Below are 19,041 nucleotides of genomic sequence, written 5' to 3' on the forward strand. Positions count from 1 at the left end.
ACACACACACACACTCTCTCTCTCTCTCTCTCTCACTCACACACTCTCTCTCACACACACACACTGTCTCTCACACACACACACACACACACACTCTCTCTCTCTCTCTCACTCTCTCTCTCTCTCACACACACACTCTCTCTCTCTCTCTCACTCTCTCTCTCTCTCACACACACACTCTCTCTCACACACACACTCTCACACACACACACACACACACACACACTCTCTCTCTCTCTCTCTCTCTCACACACACACACACTCTCTCGTACACTTTCTCTCTCTCACTTACACACTCTCTCACACACACACACACTCTCGCACTCTTCACTCACTCACACTCACCATATCATAAATTAAATACAAACATTTTTGTTATATATATATATATATATATATATATATATATATATAATGTATACATATTTATGTATGTATTTAGTGATAAACAATGAGTTCGTGATTCAACAGGTGAAGCTTAGTCAGAGGAAACGCTCGAGTTCATCACACACACTCACACACACACACTTACTGTAAGTAACACAGTGACGTCACGGCAGAGGAGTTACAATGTATCAGTACCAGAGAGAGTTCAACCGTTTTTCTGGATAAACAATGTAACGCTTTAACAGAACGACAGGCGCGGGCACGCGCACTTTCAAACAAATAAACAAACATAAACCAACGAACATTATGACGTGAATAAAAACACACACATTTACCTGTAATAATACACATCACTCTTCCCTGCGCTCAGCCCGGACTTCCGGATCACTTCTTCCTTCTTCCAGCCGGGAGGAAGAGCAGGACAATCCGTTCTTTTCCTCTCCATGATCATTGATCGATCGATCGATCAGCTCAATCGGAAGTATTAATATCCCAGATCTGAGTGTGTGTGTGTGTGTGTGTGTGTGTGTCTGTGTGTGTAGGTCGCGCGCTAGTGTCGTTAGCTCGTAAACTCGAGGACTGAGTCTCGGCTCAGAGCCGTTTCAGTGACGCCTCGCTCGGCGTCGTTCTCTATCCGCGATCTGAATCTGCGTGCGATCCGAGAGTACCAACGCTCCTGTGACGCGTTGAAATTTCAGCACTTCCCACACGAGTGACCCAGCGCCTGGCAACCGCTCGCCCCGCCCACTCCCCTGACCCTGAAGCCCCGCCCCTCTGACTGACGCCCGCCCACTTCGCTGACCTCTGACTGACGCACGCCCCGCCCACTCCTCTGACCCCGACGCCCCGCCCCTACTGTAATCGTGCCTGCGCACATCTCATAATGATATTGCAAACTTGAGTCAAACTTCAATATGGCACGTAATTATGACATAAAAAGTATAATCATGATATACTAAGTCCTTATTATGGGTTACACTCACTCTCTCTCTCACAAACACACACACAATCTCTTTCTCTCTCACACACACACACACACACACACACACACACACACACACTCTCACTCAAACTCTCTCTCTCACACACTCACACACACACACACACTCACTCACACACACTCTCACTCAAACTCTCTCACACACACACACACACACACACACACACACACACACACACACACACACACACACTCTCACTCAACACACACACACACACACACACACACACACACACTCTCTCTCTCTCGCACACACACACACACACCCACACACACTCTCTCTCTCTCGTACACACACACACACACACCCACACACACTCTCTCTCTCTCTCTCTCTCTCTCTCTCGCACACACACACACCCACACACACTCTCTCTCTCGTACACACACACACACACACACACACCCACACACACTCTCTCTCTCTCTCTCTCTCTCTCTCTCTCGCACACACACACACTATAGGCGTAGCCAGGGTGTGCCACCCACAGTGCCAGCTGGCACACCTAAAAATATTTTTTAAGTCTTGATAAAAAATGTTTATCTAAACTTGGGCTATTGTTGTTTAATTACAATTTGTTATTTTAAAATGTAATTTAATGTTTTAATTATTATCGTTTAAAAATATCGGCCGTCATTCGGACTGCGAACCAATCAGCAACAGCCGCTGACAGTCTGACAGGTTATGTTGAGGCTCTCACAGCCTCATGAGGAGAAATTTAAACAATGAGCGCAGATCACACAAAAAACTTAATGAACATACAGCGGTAAAAATGTATGTGGAGTTTTTATATTAATAACATGATAATATGATACAGTTAAGCAACATCACACGACCACGAGTGCTGAATACCATCACGATTGAAAATGTGACACTGATTTCATATGGCAGTTTAATAAACAAGTTATTGATATTAAGTCACTTATATTTTAGACACAATATTGACTGTTTTTGTTGTATTTGAGCAGCGAAAATAGTTCCAAACAAAGATCACAGCAGAACCGGAACACACCGCATTACTGAATGATTCAGCGCTTTAAACGAATCGGTTGAGTCAAAGATTCAATGACTCATTAAACAACTGCCTCATTCCTGAACGATTCAGCCGTTTGAACGAATCGTTTGAATTAATGACTCAATGACTCACTCAATAAGACGGTCGCCTGCTGCCCCCTACTGGTGGTTTAATTTCGTGTTTAAAAGTATCATTCTTTCCAATATTTCATATTTGTATATTCAAAAAATATTTAAAACAATCTCATAACATTATTTAATGCCGTTGTAATTTTTCACTGTCAATTATTTATTCGATTGATAGCAGCCATATAGAGTCTAATTATTCTAATTTAATTTATTGATCAAATTTAAGAATTTAAAATGAAAGATGAAGCATATATTTAAAATGATTAAGGAAAAATGCTCTTTATAAAGGTTGAAATATAAATATGCAGATTTAAATATGTCAAAATTGACTGGACACTGATGAGAATATAGCATTATTATTGAATTTGTTCTGGACAAGCACTTTTTTTACTTGGACAAGTGGAATGAAAAGCCTTAATGTCGAGCCCTGAGTTATATTTAATATAGTATTATGGTTATGTGGCCAGCCGGAGTATAGTTTTACACATCAGTCTATTCTGTAAAGTTAGTGATCGGGGTTTATTGCATATTAATCTGACAATAAATGTGGCACACCCAGTTTTTCTTATGCACACCCGGAGACTCTTTTCTGGCTACACTAGTGACACACACACTGACACACACACACACACAGTTTAGTTTGTTCTGGAGTGGCGTTAAAAAAAAGCATTTTTTGCCATGAATCACATCCTTGCTCAGCAGAATCATGTTTGTGACTGAGAGACGAAAGAATGTCTGCGGTTCAGAAACTGATGAGAGAGAGAGTTTATGTTCACACACACACACACACACACACACACACACACACACACACACACACATCCATCACTGCTGATCTTCTGTTTCTGCTGCTTCTGCCTGTTTCTATAATTGCAACGAGAAGAAGAGGAACATGAGAATGAGAGGATGCTGATTCCCAGATGTGTTCATTACTGGTGGAACACACACACACACACACACACACACACACAATTGTATTTGGTTATATTCTTGATATATTATTAGTATTATTTCTATTGAAAGATGTTTGACACACTATTATTATTCACTGCTCTTATAGGCCTGATCATTTTAAGATGTTGTGTAATAAAACATCAAAACTGCAGCTGTAAATACAGATTAATTCCCCATACACTCCTAAAACACACAGACACACACACTAAAACACACACACACACACACACACAAATACGATCACGCCATTATATCTCCTCACCTTTAACTCTTTCCCTCATGTGTTTGTCAGTCACTGCTGCAACATCACGTCATTTCCTGCAGGTGGCGCTCGATCACATTCAAATCTTTTCTCATTAGATCATTTTTGTACACTACAATATATATTCATTATTATGTATAATTTCCAATTATTTGTTTATGATATACACATATCTGTCCAATTAATCTCTATGAAATGCTGTAACCTCTTTAGTAAGCAAACGACAGTGATTGGCTTAAACACATAAGCGATGAGAAAAGTAATAGTAATCACGTGACCACACGCCTTTTAAACAACATTGAACTGAACGAGTTGTTAGCGAATTATATTAACTTTTAACGAATAAAATGATAAACATTATGTATACCTGCTGTATCGATCACAAAGTCATGTGAATTCTCTATTGCATTTCTAAAGGTGTAACACCATTGGTCTAACGCATGTGACGTCAGTGGGTTGAACTTCCGGGTAGCGTAATGTTGACGCAATCAGCTGAAAGTTGTTAGGCTTGTTCGACTTGAACCGGCGCTGCACAGACCGATCGGTTGATGACATCAAAGTACCGCGAGAGCGATTCAAAAGCATAAGGAGCCATCTGCTCTCTAATCGCTCTCGCGGTACTTTGATGTCATCAACCGATCGGTCTGTGCAGCGCCGGTTCAAGTCGAACAAGCCTGTTGAGTGAAGCTGCGGATTTGATTTCTCTCTCCTCAGACGGTTTCATGAAACGGATCAGGTAATATTATCCGAGTATATTATTATTATTATAAACATGTTAGCGATTAGGTAATGGATAGTCGTGTTGTTTGAGTATATGATCAGCGAAGTAAACCGCTAAAGAGCTAATGTCAACAAATGCTGATGCACTTATTAGTGCGTTGTGTTATTGTGACTGACATTTCGCTTCTGATTATTATATTTACGTGAGTGTTTTTGTTTTTGACTGTGTGTGTGTGTGTGTGTGTGTGTGTGTGTGTGTGTGTGTGTGTGTGTGTGTGTGTCTGTCTGTCTATGCTTTGTATTTTTTTGACTGACAGTTCGCTTGTAATTATTGTAAGTATGAAGTTGTGTGTGTGTGTGTGTGTGTGTGTGTGTGTGTGTGTGTGTGTGTATAGTCATCTACAATATCCTGACGTGCTTATTATCATGCATGTCTGTCTATTTATCTAGAGAAACTTAGACTCACGTACTCTATGGTAGCACGCTGATGTGTGTGTGTGTGTGTGTGTGTGTGTGTGCAGCGTGCGCTGAGGTCATCAGTGAGATATGGCCAGTGCCGCAGCGAGTGAGAGTCCAGCAGGGACAGAGAACAGCAGCACTGGAACGCAGGACGGCACCTTCGAGTGCAACATCTGCCTCGACACATCTAAAGATGCCGTCATCAGTCTGTGTGGACACCTGTTCTGGTGAGACCCTACACACACTCACAGACACACACTCACACGCCTGGTTCGCTACCTTTGTGGGTACTCTACATCGAAGTAATGGTCCAAACTGTATTTTCTGTCCCCCTACACTAAACCTACCCATCACACACACACAGACACACACACACACACACACACACACACACACACACACACACACACACACACACAATAACCCAACCGCTAAGCCTACCCATCACACACACACAATAACCCGACCCCTAAACCTACCCATCCATCACACACACACACTAACCCGACCCCTAAACCTACCCATCCATCACACACACAGACTAACCCGACCCCTAAACCTACCCATCACACACACACACACACACCTCTTCTAGTGAGACCCTGCGTGACACGCTCTCGAATCTCTGAGTGAATGTGACTCGCTCAACTCTTGTTTTCTCTCTCCTCTCTGATCGCTCGTGTGGTGTGTGTGTCCTCCAGCTGGCCGTGTTTGCATCAGGTGAGTGTTGCAGTGTCGCAGTGTTTCATGATCATGTGACGTGACTTTAGTTGGATGCACCTGAACTGCGTGTTTGTGTCTGCAGTGGCTGGAAACCAGGCCGAACAGACAGGTGTGTCCCGTGTGTAAAGCAGGAATCAGCCGAGAGAAGGTGATCCCGCTGTACGGTAGAGGCAGCACCGGCCAACAGGACCCCAGGTGTGTGACCTCACTCGTCCTCGCGCTCACTCGTACTCCCGCTCACTCGTACTCGCGCTCACTCGTACTCACGCTCACTCGTACTCGCGCTCACTCGTACTCCCGCTCACTCGTACTCGTGCTCACTCGTACTCCCGCTCACTCGTACTCGCGCTCACTCGTACTCCCGCTCACTCGTACTCCCGCTCACTCGTGCTCACGCTCACTCGTACTCACGCTCACTCGTACTCACGCTCACTCGTACTCGCGCTCACTCGTACTCGCGCTCACTCGTACTCTCTCGTACTCGTGCTCACTCGTAGTCGCACTCACTCGTACTCGCGCTCGTACTCGTACTCGCTCGTACTCGCGCTCACTCGTACTCGCGCTCACTCGTACTCGTACTCACTCGTACACGCTCGTACTCGCGCTCACTCGTACTCGCTCGTACTCCCGCTCACTCATACTCCCGCTCACTCGTACTCACGCTCACTCATACTCACGCTCACTCGTACTCCCGCTCACTCGTACTCCCGCTCACTCGTACTCACGCTCACTCATACTCACGCTCACTCGTACTCACTCTCACTCGTACTCCCGCTCACTCGTACTCGCGCTCACTCGTACTCACTCGTACTCGCACTCACTCGTACTCGCTCGTACTCGCGCTCACTCGTACTCACTCGTACTCGCACTCACTCGTATTCGCTCGTACTCGCGCTCACTCGTACTCGCGCTCACTCGTACTCGCGCTCACTCGTACTCGTACTCACTCGTACTCGCTCGTACTCGCGCTCACTCGTACTCGCTCGTACTCCCGCTCACTCATACTCCCGCTCACTCGTACTCACGCTCACTCATACTCATGCTCACTCGTACTCACGCTCACTCGTACTCCCGCTCACTCGTACTCCCGCTCACTCATACTCACTCTCACTCGTACTCACGCTCACTCGTACTCACGCTCACTCATACTCACGCTCACTCGTACTCACGCTCACTCGTACTCCCGCTCACTCGTACTCGCGCTCACTCGTACTCGCTCGTACTCGCGCTCACTCGTACTCACTCGTACTCGCACTCACTCGTACTCGCTCGTACTCGCGCTCACTCGGACTCGCTCGTACTCGCTCGTACTCGCGCTCACTCGTACTCGCTCATACTCGCGCTCACTCGTACTCGCTCGTACTCGTGCTCTCTCGTACTCGCGCTCACTCGTAGTCGCGCTCACTCGTACTCGCGCTCGCTCGCGCTCACTCGTACTCGTACTCACTCGTACTCGCGCTCGCTCGTACTCGCGCTCACTCGTACTCGTACTCGCGCTCACTCGTGCTCACTCGTACTCGCACTCGCTCACTCGTACTCGCGCTCACTCGTACTCGCGTTCACTCGTACTCGCGCTCACTCGTACTCGCGCATACTCATATTTATACACACATACTCATATTTACACACACTCTTATACTCACACACACACACACACACACACACACTCACTCATATTCACAAACACTCTCATACTCGCACACACTAAAACTCACACACACTCGTACTAACACATTCATGCTCAGTCATATTCACGCATACTTATATTCACGTACACTCATATTCACGCACAATCTCATACTTGCACACAATCATACTCGCACACACTCACACACTTATACTCACGCTCACTCATACTCGCGCTCACACACACACTCACACTCACTCATATTCACACACTCTCATACTCGTACACACTAAAACTCACACACTCGTACTCACACTCACTCGTACTCACGCTCACTTATACTCACGCATACTCATATTCACACACACTCTCATACTCGCACACACTCGTACTCACACTCACTCATACTCACGCTCACTTATACTCACGCATACTCATATTCACACACACTCTCATACTCGCACACACTAAAACTCACACACACTCGTACTCACACATTCACGCTCACTCATATTCCCGCACACTCTCATACTCGCGCACACACTCATACTCGCACACACTCACACACTTATACTCACGCTCACTCATACTCGCGCTCACACACACTCACTCATATTCACACACACTCTCATACTTGCACACACTAAAACTCACACACTCGTACTCACGCTCACTCGTACTCACGCTCACTTATACTCACGCTCACTTATACTCACGCATAATCATATTTACACACACTCTCATACTCGCACACACTAAAACTCACACACTCGTACTCACGCTCACTCGTACTCACGCTCATACACACTCATACACACTCACACTCACTCATATTCACACACACTCTCATACTCGCACACACTCGTACTCACGCTCACTTATACTCGCGCTCATACACACTCACACTCACTCATATTCACACACACTCTCATACTCGCACACACTCGTACTCACGCTCACTTATACTCACGCACACTCATATTTACAATCACTCTTATACTCACACACACTAAAACTCACGCTCACTCGTACTCACGCTCACTCGTACTCACGCTCACTTTTACTCATGCACACTCATATTTACACACACTCTTATACTTACACACTCACGCTTACTCATTCACACACACTCTCATACTCACGCTCAGTCGTACTCGCGCTCACTCGTACTCACGCTCACTCGTACTCACACTCATTCGTACTCACGCTCACTCGTACTCACGCTACTCTTATACTAACACACACACTCATACTCACACACTCACGCACACACTAAAACTCACACACTCGTACTCACACAGTCACGCTCACTCATATTCACGCTCACTCATATTCACGCTCACTCATATTCACGCTCACTCATATTCACGCTCACTCATATTCACGCACACTCATATTCACGCACACTCATATTCACGCACACTCATATTCACGCACACTCATGTTCACGCACACTCATATTCACGCACACTCATACTTGCACACACACTCATACTTGCACACACTCATACTTGCACACACTCATACTTGCACACACTCATACTTGCACACACTCAAACTCGCACACACTCATTCTCACACACACTTATACTCACGCTCACTCATACTCGTGCTCACACACACTCACACTCACTCATATTCACACACACTCTCATACTCGCACACACTAAAACTCACACACTCGTACTCAGAAACACTAAAACTCACGCTCACTCGTACTCACGCTCACTTATACTCACGCACACTCATATTTACACACACTCTTATACTCACACACACTAAAACTCACGCTCACTCGTACTCAAGCTCACCCGTACTCACGCTCACCCGTACTCACGCTCACCCGTACTCACGCTCACCCGTACTCACGCATACTCATATTTACACACACTCTTATACTCACACACACACACTCATACTCACCCGTACTCACGCTCAGTCGTACTCAGGCTCACCCGTACTCACGCTCACACGTACTCACGCTCACTCGTACTCACGCTCACTCGTACTCACGCTCACCCGTACTCACGCATACTCATATTTACACACACGCTTATACTCACACACACACTCGCGCTCACTCATATTCACACACACTCTCATACTCGCACACACTAAAACTCACACACACTCGTACTCACAGTCACGCTCACTCATATTCACGCTCACTCATATTCACGCTCACTCGCACTCACGCTCACTCGCGCTCACTCGCACTCACGCTCACTCGCACTCACGCTCACTCGCACTCACGCTCACTCGTACTCACGCTCACTCGTACTCGCGCTCACTCGTACTCGCGCTCACCCGTACTCACGCTCACTCGTACTCACGCTCACTCGTACTCACGCACACCCGTACTCACGCTCACTCGTGCTCACGCTCACCCGTACTCACGCTCACTCGTATTCACGCTCACTCGTACTCACGCACACCCGTACTCACGCTCACTCGTGCTCACGCTCACTCGTACTCACGCTCACTCGCACTCACGCTCACTCGCACTCACGCTCACTCGCACTCACGCTCACTCGCACTCACGCTCACTCGCACTCACGCTCACTCGCACTCACGCTCACTCGCACTCACGCTCACTCGCACTCACGCTCACTCGCACTCACGCTCACTCGCACTCACGCTCACTCGCACTCACGCTCACTCGTACTCACGCTCACTCAGAGCCGGCTTCAGACTGCGCTCAGCAGGGGGGCATTTATATTCGATGGGTGGGCACTAGGTATGGGGACTTTTTTTCGGATATCAGATATCCTATATTTATTATTGCTACTGCCTTTTCTGTTAGCTATTACCATGAAGTGATGCAACCCATACAATAAACACATAAACCATTACACATTGTTGCAAGACGTGCAACTCTTAAGAAATTTGATTAAATAAGGGTTAAATACGCCTATAAAAAAATTGCAAGACCGACTCTGACCACAGCTTTATTATAAACAAAGCTAACGAACTTGCACACAGTCTCTCACTGACTGGATAGTAGTTTAACTGCTATCTCACTGGCGGAAGAGAGAAAAAAAAGCTACACATCTTTATTCTGCTTTGCAACATAAGCGTTTACAGTAGCCTACTATTAAAAAAGCATCATGTAGTTACCTTTATCAAAACAGTTTATCAGTTTTCATCTGTTTTCTTTGTTTTGAATGCAGCCAGGAATCTCGCGCCAACTGAAAGTCATTTCATTCATTTATTAACGTGCAAGTGATTGAGGGGGGCGGCAGGGGGGTTTCCTCACAGCTCCACACTGTGGTATTATGTTGGCTTTATTATATTTTCAGCTAAATGAGCAGTTTGTAGACATATATTTTTATTATTTCTCACTGAAATGTGAATTAAATTAAACTGATATTATTTTGTAAATTATACCATAATTCAATTTGGGGGGGCATAAAAGACATTTGGGGGGGCATTGCCCCCTAATGCCCCCCCATACTGCCGGCACTGCGCTCACTCGTACTCACGCTCACTCGTACTCACGCTCACTAATACTCACGCACACTCGTACTCACTCTCACTCGTACTCATGCTCACTAATACTCACGCTCACTCGTACTCACGCTCACTCGTACTCACGCTCACTCGTACTCACGCTCACTAATACTCACGCACACTCGTACTCACGCTCACTCGTACTCACGCTCACTCGTACTCACGCTCACTAATACTCACGCTCACTCGTACTCACGCTCACTCGTACTCACGCTCACTCGTACTCACGCTCACTCGTACTCATGCTCACTAATACTCACGCTCACTCGTACTCACGCTCACTCGTACTCACGCTCACTCGTACTCACGCTCACTAGTACTCACGCACACTCGTACTCACGCTCACTCGTACTCACGCTCACTCGTACTCACGCTCACTAGTACTCACGCTCACTCGTACTCACGCTCACTCGTACTCACGCTCACTCGTACTCACTCTCACTCGTACTCACGCTCACTAATACTCACGCACACTCGTACTCACGCTCACTCGTACTCACGCTCACTCGTACTCACGCTCACTAATACTCACGCACACTCGTACTCACGCTCACTCGTACTCACGCTCACTCGTACTCATGCTCACTAATACTCACGCACACTCGTACTCCCGCTCACTCGTACTCACTCTCACTCGTACTCACGCTCACTAATACTCACGCACACTCATATTTACACACACTCTTATACTCACGCTTACTCTTATTCACACACACTCTCATACTCGCACACACTAAAACTCTCACACACACTCGTACTCAAACACAGTCACACTCACGCTCACTCATACTCACGCTCACTCATATTTACACACACTCTCATACTCTCACACACACACACTTATACTCACACACACTCACGCTCACTCATATTCACTCACACTCGCAAACTCGCACACACTAAAACTCACACAAACTCGTACTCACTCATACTCATACATAAAAATATTATAATGATTGTTTAAAATATAAACTTTTTTTTATCACTTTTGTGAACTTCGGTAGAGCTGCCTAATTAAACTCATTTAATAACTGATGATATTTGCAAAGTCAACACCGATATTGAGTTTGTCTCATAGTTTGCATCATTGATTCTGTTATTTCCCGGTTTATGACTGTGAAGCTGCTTTTGAAACAGTCTATACTGTATGAAGCGTTATATAAATAAATGTGATTATACACACATATACACACACCAGTATATCATTGATTGAACTATTAAAATCTGAAGTGATTTTCCTGTGTGATTTCAGAGAGCGAACTCCTCCACGCCCGCAGGGACAGCGGCCCGAACCAGAGAATCGTGGCGTGAGTATCTTTAACACACTCAGACGATGTGAGCTCAGTCTATATATAAGCAGGCGTTTCTCTTGTCATGGTATAGAGCAAAAAAATCACTATGATCATTACACACACTAATATATATATATATATATATATATTGGTTCTGGGCAACGGCCAAAAAAAGTTTGTGCTTACAATATATGTGTGTGTGCTGTGTATAATTCTTTTGTATATATAAACACACACACATGCATGTGTATATATTTGCACGTATATACTGTATATATATTTATACATACTTCAATTAATTTAATAATTATACACACTAAACACATATATTATGTAAACATTTTTATTTTGGATGTGATTAATCGTTGCCCAGCTCTTTTATATTTATATATATATATATATATACACACATACAGGTGACTCGAAAAATTAGAATATCGTGCAACAGTTCTTGTATTTCAGTAATTCAAAATAAAAGGTGAAAGTAATATATTTAGTATATATAACTTCATACATATGCATGATTATACTTTTCAGAGGGCCGACAATTCTGTATTTAAAATCCTTTTTTAATTGATTTTATGTAATATTCTAATTTTCTGAGATTTAGAATTTGGGGTTTTCATAAACTGAAAGCCATAATCATCAAAATTATAACTTTTACACGATATTCTAATTTTTCGAGTTTCACCTGTGTGTGTGTGTGTGTGTGTGTGTGTGTGTGTGTGTATGTGTATATATATATATATATATATATATATATATATACACACACAGCATTTAGGGTTGTACACTCATTTGCAACGCAATCATTGCACAAGACTTTTGTGATGAAACTGTTACACGGATGAAGGTTGCTGTAGTAATTAATTAGCCTAACGAGCGTCCCGGCGGGGCTTATTAGGCCGTCTCTGCGGACAGACGCGGGAACGAATGACAACATCTGACGTTTAACGTTGCATCACATTCTGCTCTCAACTCTTAAAGTTCTTGCGTAGTGATTATTTACTGGATAAAAATTATGCACATATTAAGGGACTAGATGTCATCGTTTACTCACCCTCATGTTGTTCAGACTAAAACTATAAAAGAATTATTACTTGAAATAAAATAAAATGTTAACTGAAATATTAAAATAGCTATTTATATAGACATAAAAAAATTATAACTAGTAAAATGGTAAAAATATAGGGCTATAAAGTAATTGTCACCACCTTTCACCCCACTAGCGACGGCCCTGATCAAGACATAGTCATCATTATTATACAGTACATACAATGTAATAATTAGAAGATAAAGAGTCAAATATATCAAAAATTATGACATGCTAAGGCTTAATTATGATTAAAGAGTCAAAAGTAGGTTAAAATGTTGAAATTACTATTTTGTCTCAAGTAATAATTTTGATATTTTTAATGTCTTTTAAAAAATAAATACAAATTTAATCACACTTTAAGGCAGTTTCGACTTTTTATATCATTGATAATTATGACTTAAATCAGGATTTTGAATTTCACTCTTTATGACTTAATTATATCTTATGACTTTGTGTGTCATAATTTAAACTTTGTCACAATTTTGACTTTTTATGTCTTCAGCCAAAAGAATTTTGATTATCTTTTTATTTTTTTATTTTTCACTTTAGAGTTTTTATATCATAATCATGACTTGTCAGAATTTTGACTGAATTTCAACCATAATATCAGAATTATGATTTTTGAGTAAAAATTTTGACTTCATCTCATTTTCATAATTTAAACTTTTTGTTGCATTTTTGACTCGCCAGTTTTAACTTTGTTTTAAGTTAAAATTTGGACTTTATATCATAATTTTGACTTTTTAATATCGTAATTTTGACTATCAGATTCAGATATGATAATGAGCGTTTGGTTTCTGACCAATCACAGCAGAGCAGCTCTCAGAGAGGCGGGGTTTAGAGACTGAATCTTCGAACAAATCCTGTCTGACTCTTTGAGAAATGAGGTGTTGTGTAATATATATTATATGAAAATTAAAGGTACAATATGTAAGATTGTAAAATTATTACAAAATTTTGTAATAAAATATCCAAAAATCACTTGCACAGTGTGATATATTTCCTGCAGTTGTGTACTTGCAATATCCCAAAAGTAACCATAGATTTTTAATTTCAGAGAAATTCCCATTTTAAATAATGGCTCATCCATGTTCACTTGTTGCCTGTCGATGACGTAATATCCGCGTTATCCCTGGTTTCCGCTTGTACTGCCATAGTAACCATGGCGACAGACGCGGACAACTGCGTTACGTCTAGCGGCGCGCTCACGCTGTTTTTGTTTCCTTCAAACATTATGGATCATGGCAAACAGACTTTAGGACAAAAGGAGAACTAAAACGAGGATCAATTTCAGCGTAGCGTTTTCGAGATGCCGAGAGCTAGCGTCCGCGACTAACTTCCACTCGACAGAGACACTTTATTAGACAGGTGAGCAAATGTACATAAAACTAACCAATGTTATAAAGCTCAACATGATGAAATGTTAGAATATGATCAGTATGTTATTATAATAGCTTATGCTAGTCTCATACAGACACACTAACACAATAACTTTAGCATAGAGTAACATTATAACTTTAACACACTCAAATGCAGTTTAGTGTGATAGTGTAGACCGAGTGAAACAGCGCTGCGTTTCCTCACAAGCTTCACTCGTCTAATAAACAGATGTGTGTGAGTAATTCAGCACTTGAGGGTACGTTAGTTCAGTGGAATGAAATGTCCATATTAATTTATGTCCGCGGGACTCGCGTGTGGCGCTGAGATCTGTCTCTCATTAGCGATCGCGCCGCTTCACACCAGTCATGCTAAAAACATCAATATTCACTCATCCATAAACATTATTAGATCCATCGGCATAAGTTCCATAATTCCGCTCATCAACCTACGCCTTTATTGTAAGAGGTTAGCGCCCCCTAGCGGCGAAAAATATTACCTTTTGAAAACTTGTTGAAGACACCAAAACAACATTAGCAGCCTTTAAATTAGCATAATGGAGGCTTTTAATTCCCACAAAGTCAGTCATACAGGTTTGAATGACATAAGGAAGAGTAAATGATGCAAATTGAATTGCTTTTAAATAATAAATGAGTTGGATGTTGAGATTGGCGTGTGTGTGTGAGTTTTTGACGTGTGTTTGCAGGGATTTCAGGGCTTTGGCTTCGGAGATGGAGGCTTCCAGATGTCGTTCGGTATCGGGGCTTTTCCTTTCGGGATCTTTGCCACGGCATTCAATATCAACGACGGAAGACCCCCTCCAGGTAAAGAAATAAGAAAACTTTGACCTGCATTAAGAACTTATTCATAAAGTGATTAAGTAAACATCATGTTTTTTCACTGAATTAAATCAAGAAAGAAGGATGATGCGAATGAATCACTGAGTCGTTTTGCTTCTTCAGTAAATGTGTCTTGATTCTGTTGCTCTTCAGTCATTTTAGACAAAAAAATTTACATTTTATTTCTTTCTTCATCGGAATGGTGTGAAACTTGGTGAAGGTTTTGGCACTTGCTGTGTGAACACACAGATAAATCATGGACATGATTGAACAGGTTAAATGGTCCTGATAATAATAGTCACACTTGTGCTCCTCGCGGTTAAAAATGAGCGCATTGGAAATGAATGAGAGAGTTTCCTCTAGTGGAAGCGTTTGGTACTGCAGCCGAACAACATCTCACTGAACGCTCATTTACTGAGATATCAGCTCACATGTGCAACACTACTCGCTTACATTTATGCCTGCCATTTTATCACACTTTTACAGTAAAACGTGTTTTCGAAAATATAGATTTCTTATCAAAATTGAAAATAGTATTTTTGTGCATTTTTCATAACGATAAACAGAAAATACTGTAACTTTTTTTAAGTTCACTTTTTAAAACTTTTGTAACTCCAGCAATAATCTGCCAAGTGTCGAGTTTGAAAAGAGATCAAACTTCAGTCTGTCGCTCTAAAGCATTAAAGATTTACCTCAGTTTAAGCTGGAGGTTTAATTATCAGGTCTATGCTCAAAAAGTGAATAAATGGATTATAAATACAGAGTAAATATAATATAGTACCATAAAATCCCCTAAAAATATTAAATAAAAAAACATTAAATTTAAACATAATACATTAATTTCATTGACAAAATAAAATCTGTCATTATGGACCGACACGCGGCGAATTAAAAATGTTTAGATATTTGTGCTGGAAAAGACAGAAATATGATGTTTTGCAGTGTGATTTATTGAAACTGAGTCTGAAACTGAAATTAATCTAATAATGCAATCTAAAGAAAAAGACGTATGAATTTTTTTTTTTATTATTGTATGATTATATTTTGTTTTATTATATTCATGTTGTTTTAAGATGCTATATGAATAAATTTGACCTTTTGACCCCGCAGCGGCTCCAGGGACGCCTCAGCACACGGATGAGCAGTTCCTGTCCCGCCTCTTCCTGTTCGTGGCGCTTCTCATCATGTTCTGGCTGCTGATTGCCTGAACACACGGCAAAACTTGCTGTTCTTACTCAGTATTTTTGACTTGTTTCCATCTCAAATTTCTTAAATTAAGATGCATTTACTAAAGTAGTAAAATGTCATAAGAAATTATGTCTTGTTTTTTGGGGGAAATATATTTTGAAGTGAATTGTTGCTTAAAAAAAGCTAAATGATCTGCCAATGGGGTCAGAAAAATGATCTAATTTCTGTTTGAATTAAGAATATTTTTCTGACCCCATTGGCAGATAATGAAGCTTTTTTTAAGCAACAACTCACTTAATTTTTTAATTTATTTCCCCGGAAAACAAGACAAAATATCTTATGACATTTTATTACTTTGGTAAATACATCTTGATTTAAGAATGTTTAGATATTTGGACTGGAAACAAGACAAGAATAATGAGTAAGAAAAGCTTTTTTTGACTCCATCATGGATCTTCCTGAAGGACTGAAGGCTAAAGATCCACTAGATAAAATCTCAGTTGTGTGTGTGTGTGTGTGCGTGCGTGCGTGTGTGTGTGTGTGTTTCCTGATGGGATTTTGAAAAGAAACTCTTCTTTTTCTATGAAAGAGATTGCGATTGCATGTCTGATACTGTACACACTCTTCTGCTCATGTTCCGAGATTTTAAATAAATTTAAATTTCAAATCGTATATTGGATTTTTCTACAATTACGGTGCCAAACGATGTCACTCGTGTTAACACGGCAAAATAATATTTGTAGAAATCCTATGAACGCATAAATGTTCTTCTGAACAATAACCTTGAACACTTCACATCAACGTTTAATTTTTCCTTTTAATTAATTAACACTTTGGAAGTTTTTCTTTGTAAATACCTTTCAACATGGATTTAACTAAAGCTTTTTTATCATTAAAATAAAAGTTTTAGAAAATAGAGGTTAAAAATAATTCGGAACGTCTTAATAGCACATAACGAATCATTCATATAGAATGACAATGTTTATTACGTGAAGCTTTTAGCAACATTTTGATTGTTCCGTGTGAAAAGCATAAGCACATGTTGACTGTCCAGATGGTGATTAAAATTAATTTTAAACATGTTTTTGAAGGGGTTTTTATTTACTGTTTGTGCTGTACCGCCTCATCACATTCTCCTCTATTAAACTAAAGTTATCCACATGATTTTTGAGCATTCATTATTTATATATATTTATTTATTTATAATGAGTGAATGTTTTAATCTGATCTTTAGATCCGACTCTCCTCATTGCCTAATCATGCTTCGGTAAATCTCAGTTATGACATCAAGTCATCACTATTACATTCATAGTAATAATTATGACACGCTAAGTCATAATTATGATTAAAGAGTCAAAATTATGAGAAAATGTTTAAAAAAACTGAAGTCAGAATTTTGACATTTTAATGTCATTATATATGATCTTTCAAGTCAATTTAGTGTCATACATTAAGTCAACATTTGATGTCATAATTCTGACTTTTTAAGGCAGTTTTGACTTTATATCATTGATTATTATGACAAATCAGAATTTTGACTAATTTTAACGCACATTTGACTAAAATCAATTTCGACTTATTACGTTTTTGTAATTTTGACACTCATAATTTCAACTGTCACAATTATGATTGTTTGACTTAATTATATCTTATGATAACTTACTGTGTCATAATTTAAACTTTTTGTCTCAATTTTGACTTTTACAGCTTCAGGCAGAAGAATTTTGACTTCTCAGTTTCAACTTTTTATATCATAATTATGATTTATTTCAGAATTTTTACTGATAATTTTAACCATTATTTATGTCATAATTTCAACTTTTTATGCAATTTTGACTCAAGTCAGTTTAGAGTTTAGTCAGTTTTGTATGCCTTTAGAATGACTTTTTAAAGTCAGTTTAGACGTCTTATATTGACTTGTCAGAATTATAATGAAATTATAATATAAACTGTAATGTCATATTTGTGACTTTTCATCTCATAAACATGACTTGACTCACAAAAGCATAATTTTTTTCACCTTATGTGACCAAAACTTCTATAACCCGTTTGCACTTAATCCCTGATAGTGTGTGTGTGTGTGTGTGTGTGTGTGTGTGTGTGTGTGTGTGTGTGTGTGTGTGTATGTGAAAGCACTGTTTGACTCATTAACCACGTCAGCGTTCAGTTTTTAATAAATTAGTGCAACAAAAAACAACAGACCGCTTCATTGATTCACTGGTGTGTGTTTATTCACAGCTCAGCTGTAGTGTATATAGACTTCTTATGAAAATACAAAGAAACCTAATAAAATAAATGCATGAAGTAGCAGTTCAAGATATTTAATGATGCAAGAACATTTTCACTAGTGATATTTTACACAAACGGTCACTTTTGTGTCACTAAATATCCATCAAACGCTGAGGGACTTTATTTCCACCTTCATACTGAGATATATACAAAAATAAAGCATCTTTAATCTAA

General features: G+C 40.9%; 1 protein-coding gene across 1 annotated transcript; it reads left to right on the top strand.

The window, feature by feature from the left end:
- The first annotated feature begins 4,201 nt into the window (after positions 1–4,201).
- On the top strand, positions 4,202–17,245 carry LOC143753422 (E3 ubiquitin-protein ligase RNF185). The gene is made up of 8 exons (XM_077245724.1): positions 4,202–4,247; positions 4,423–4,483; positions 4,989–5,153; positions 5,628–5,646; positions 5,732–5,844; positions 12,039–12,093; positions 15,258–15,375; positions 16,501–17,245. Exons 3-8 carry the CDS (start codon positions 5,014–5,016, stop codon positions 16,596–16,598), a joined length of 543 nt encoding a protein of 180 aa, XP_077101839.1. The 5' UTR covers positions 4,202–4,247; positions 4,423–4,483; positions 4,989–5,013; the 3' UTR covers positions 16,599–17,245.
- Positions 17,246–19,041: the final 1,796 nt, after the last annotated feature.

This window comes from Siphateles boraxobius, unplaced genomic scaffold, assembly GCF_051911475.1.
Source record: "Siphateles boraxobius isolate OS27281-9 unplaced genomic scaffold, OSU_SipBor_1 283, whole genome shotgun sequence".
Lineage (NCBI taxonomy): Eukaryota > Metazoa > Chordata > Actinopteri > Cypriniformes > Leuciscidae > Siphateles > Siphateles boraxobius.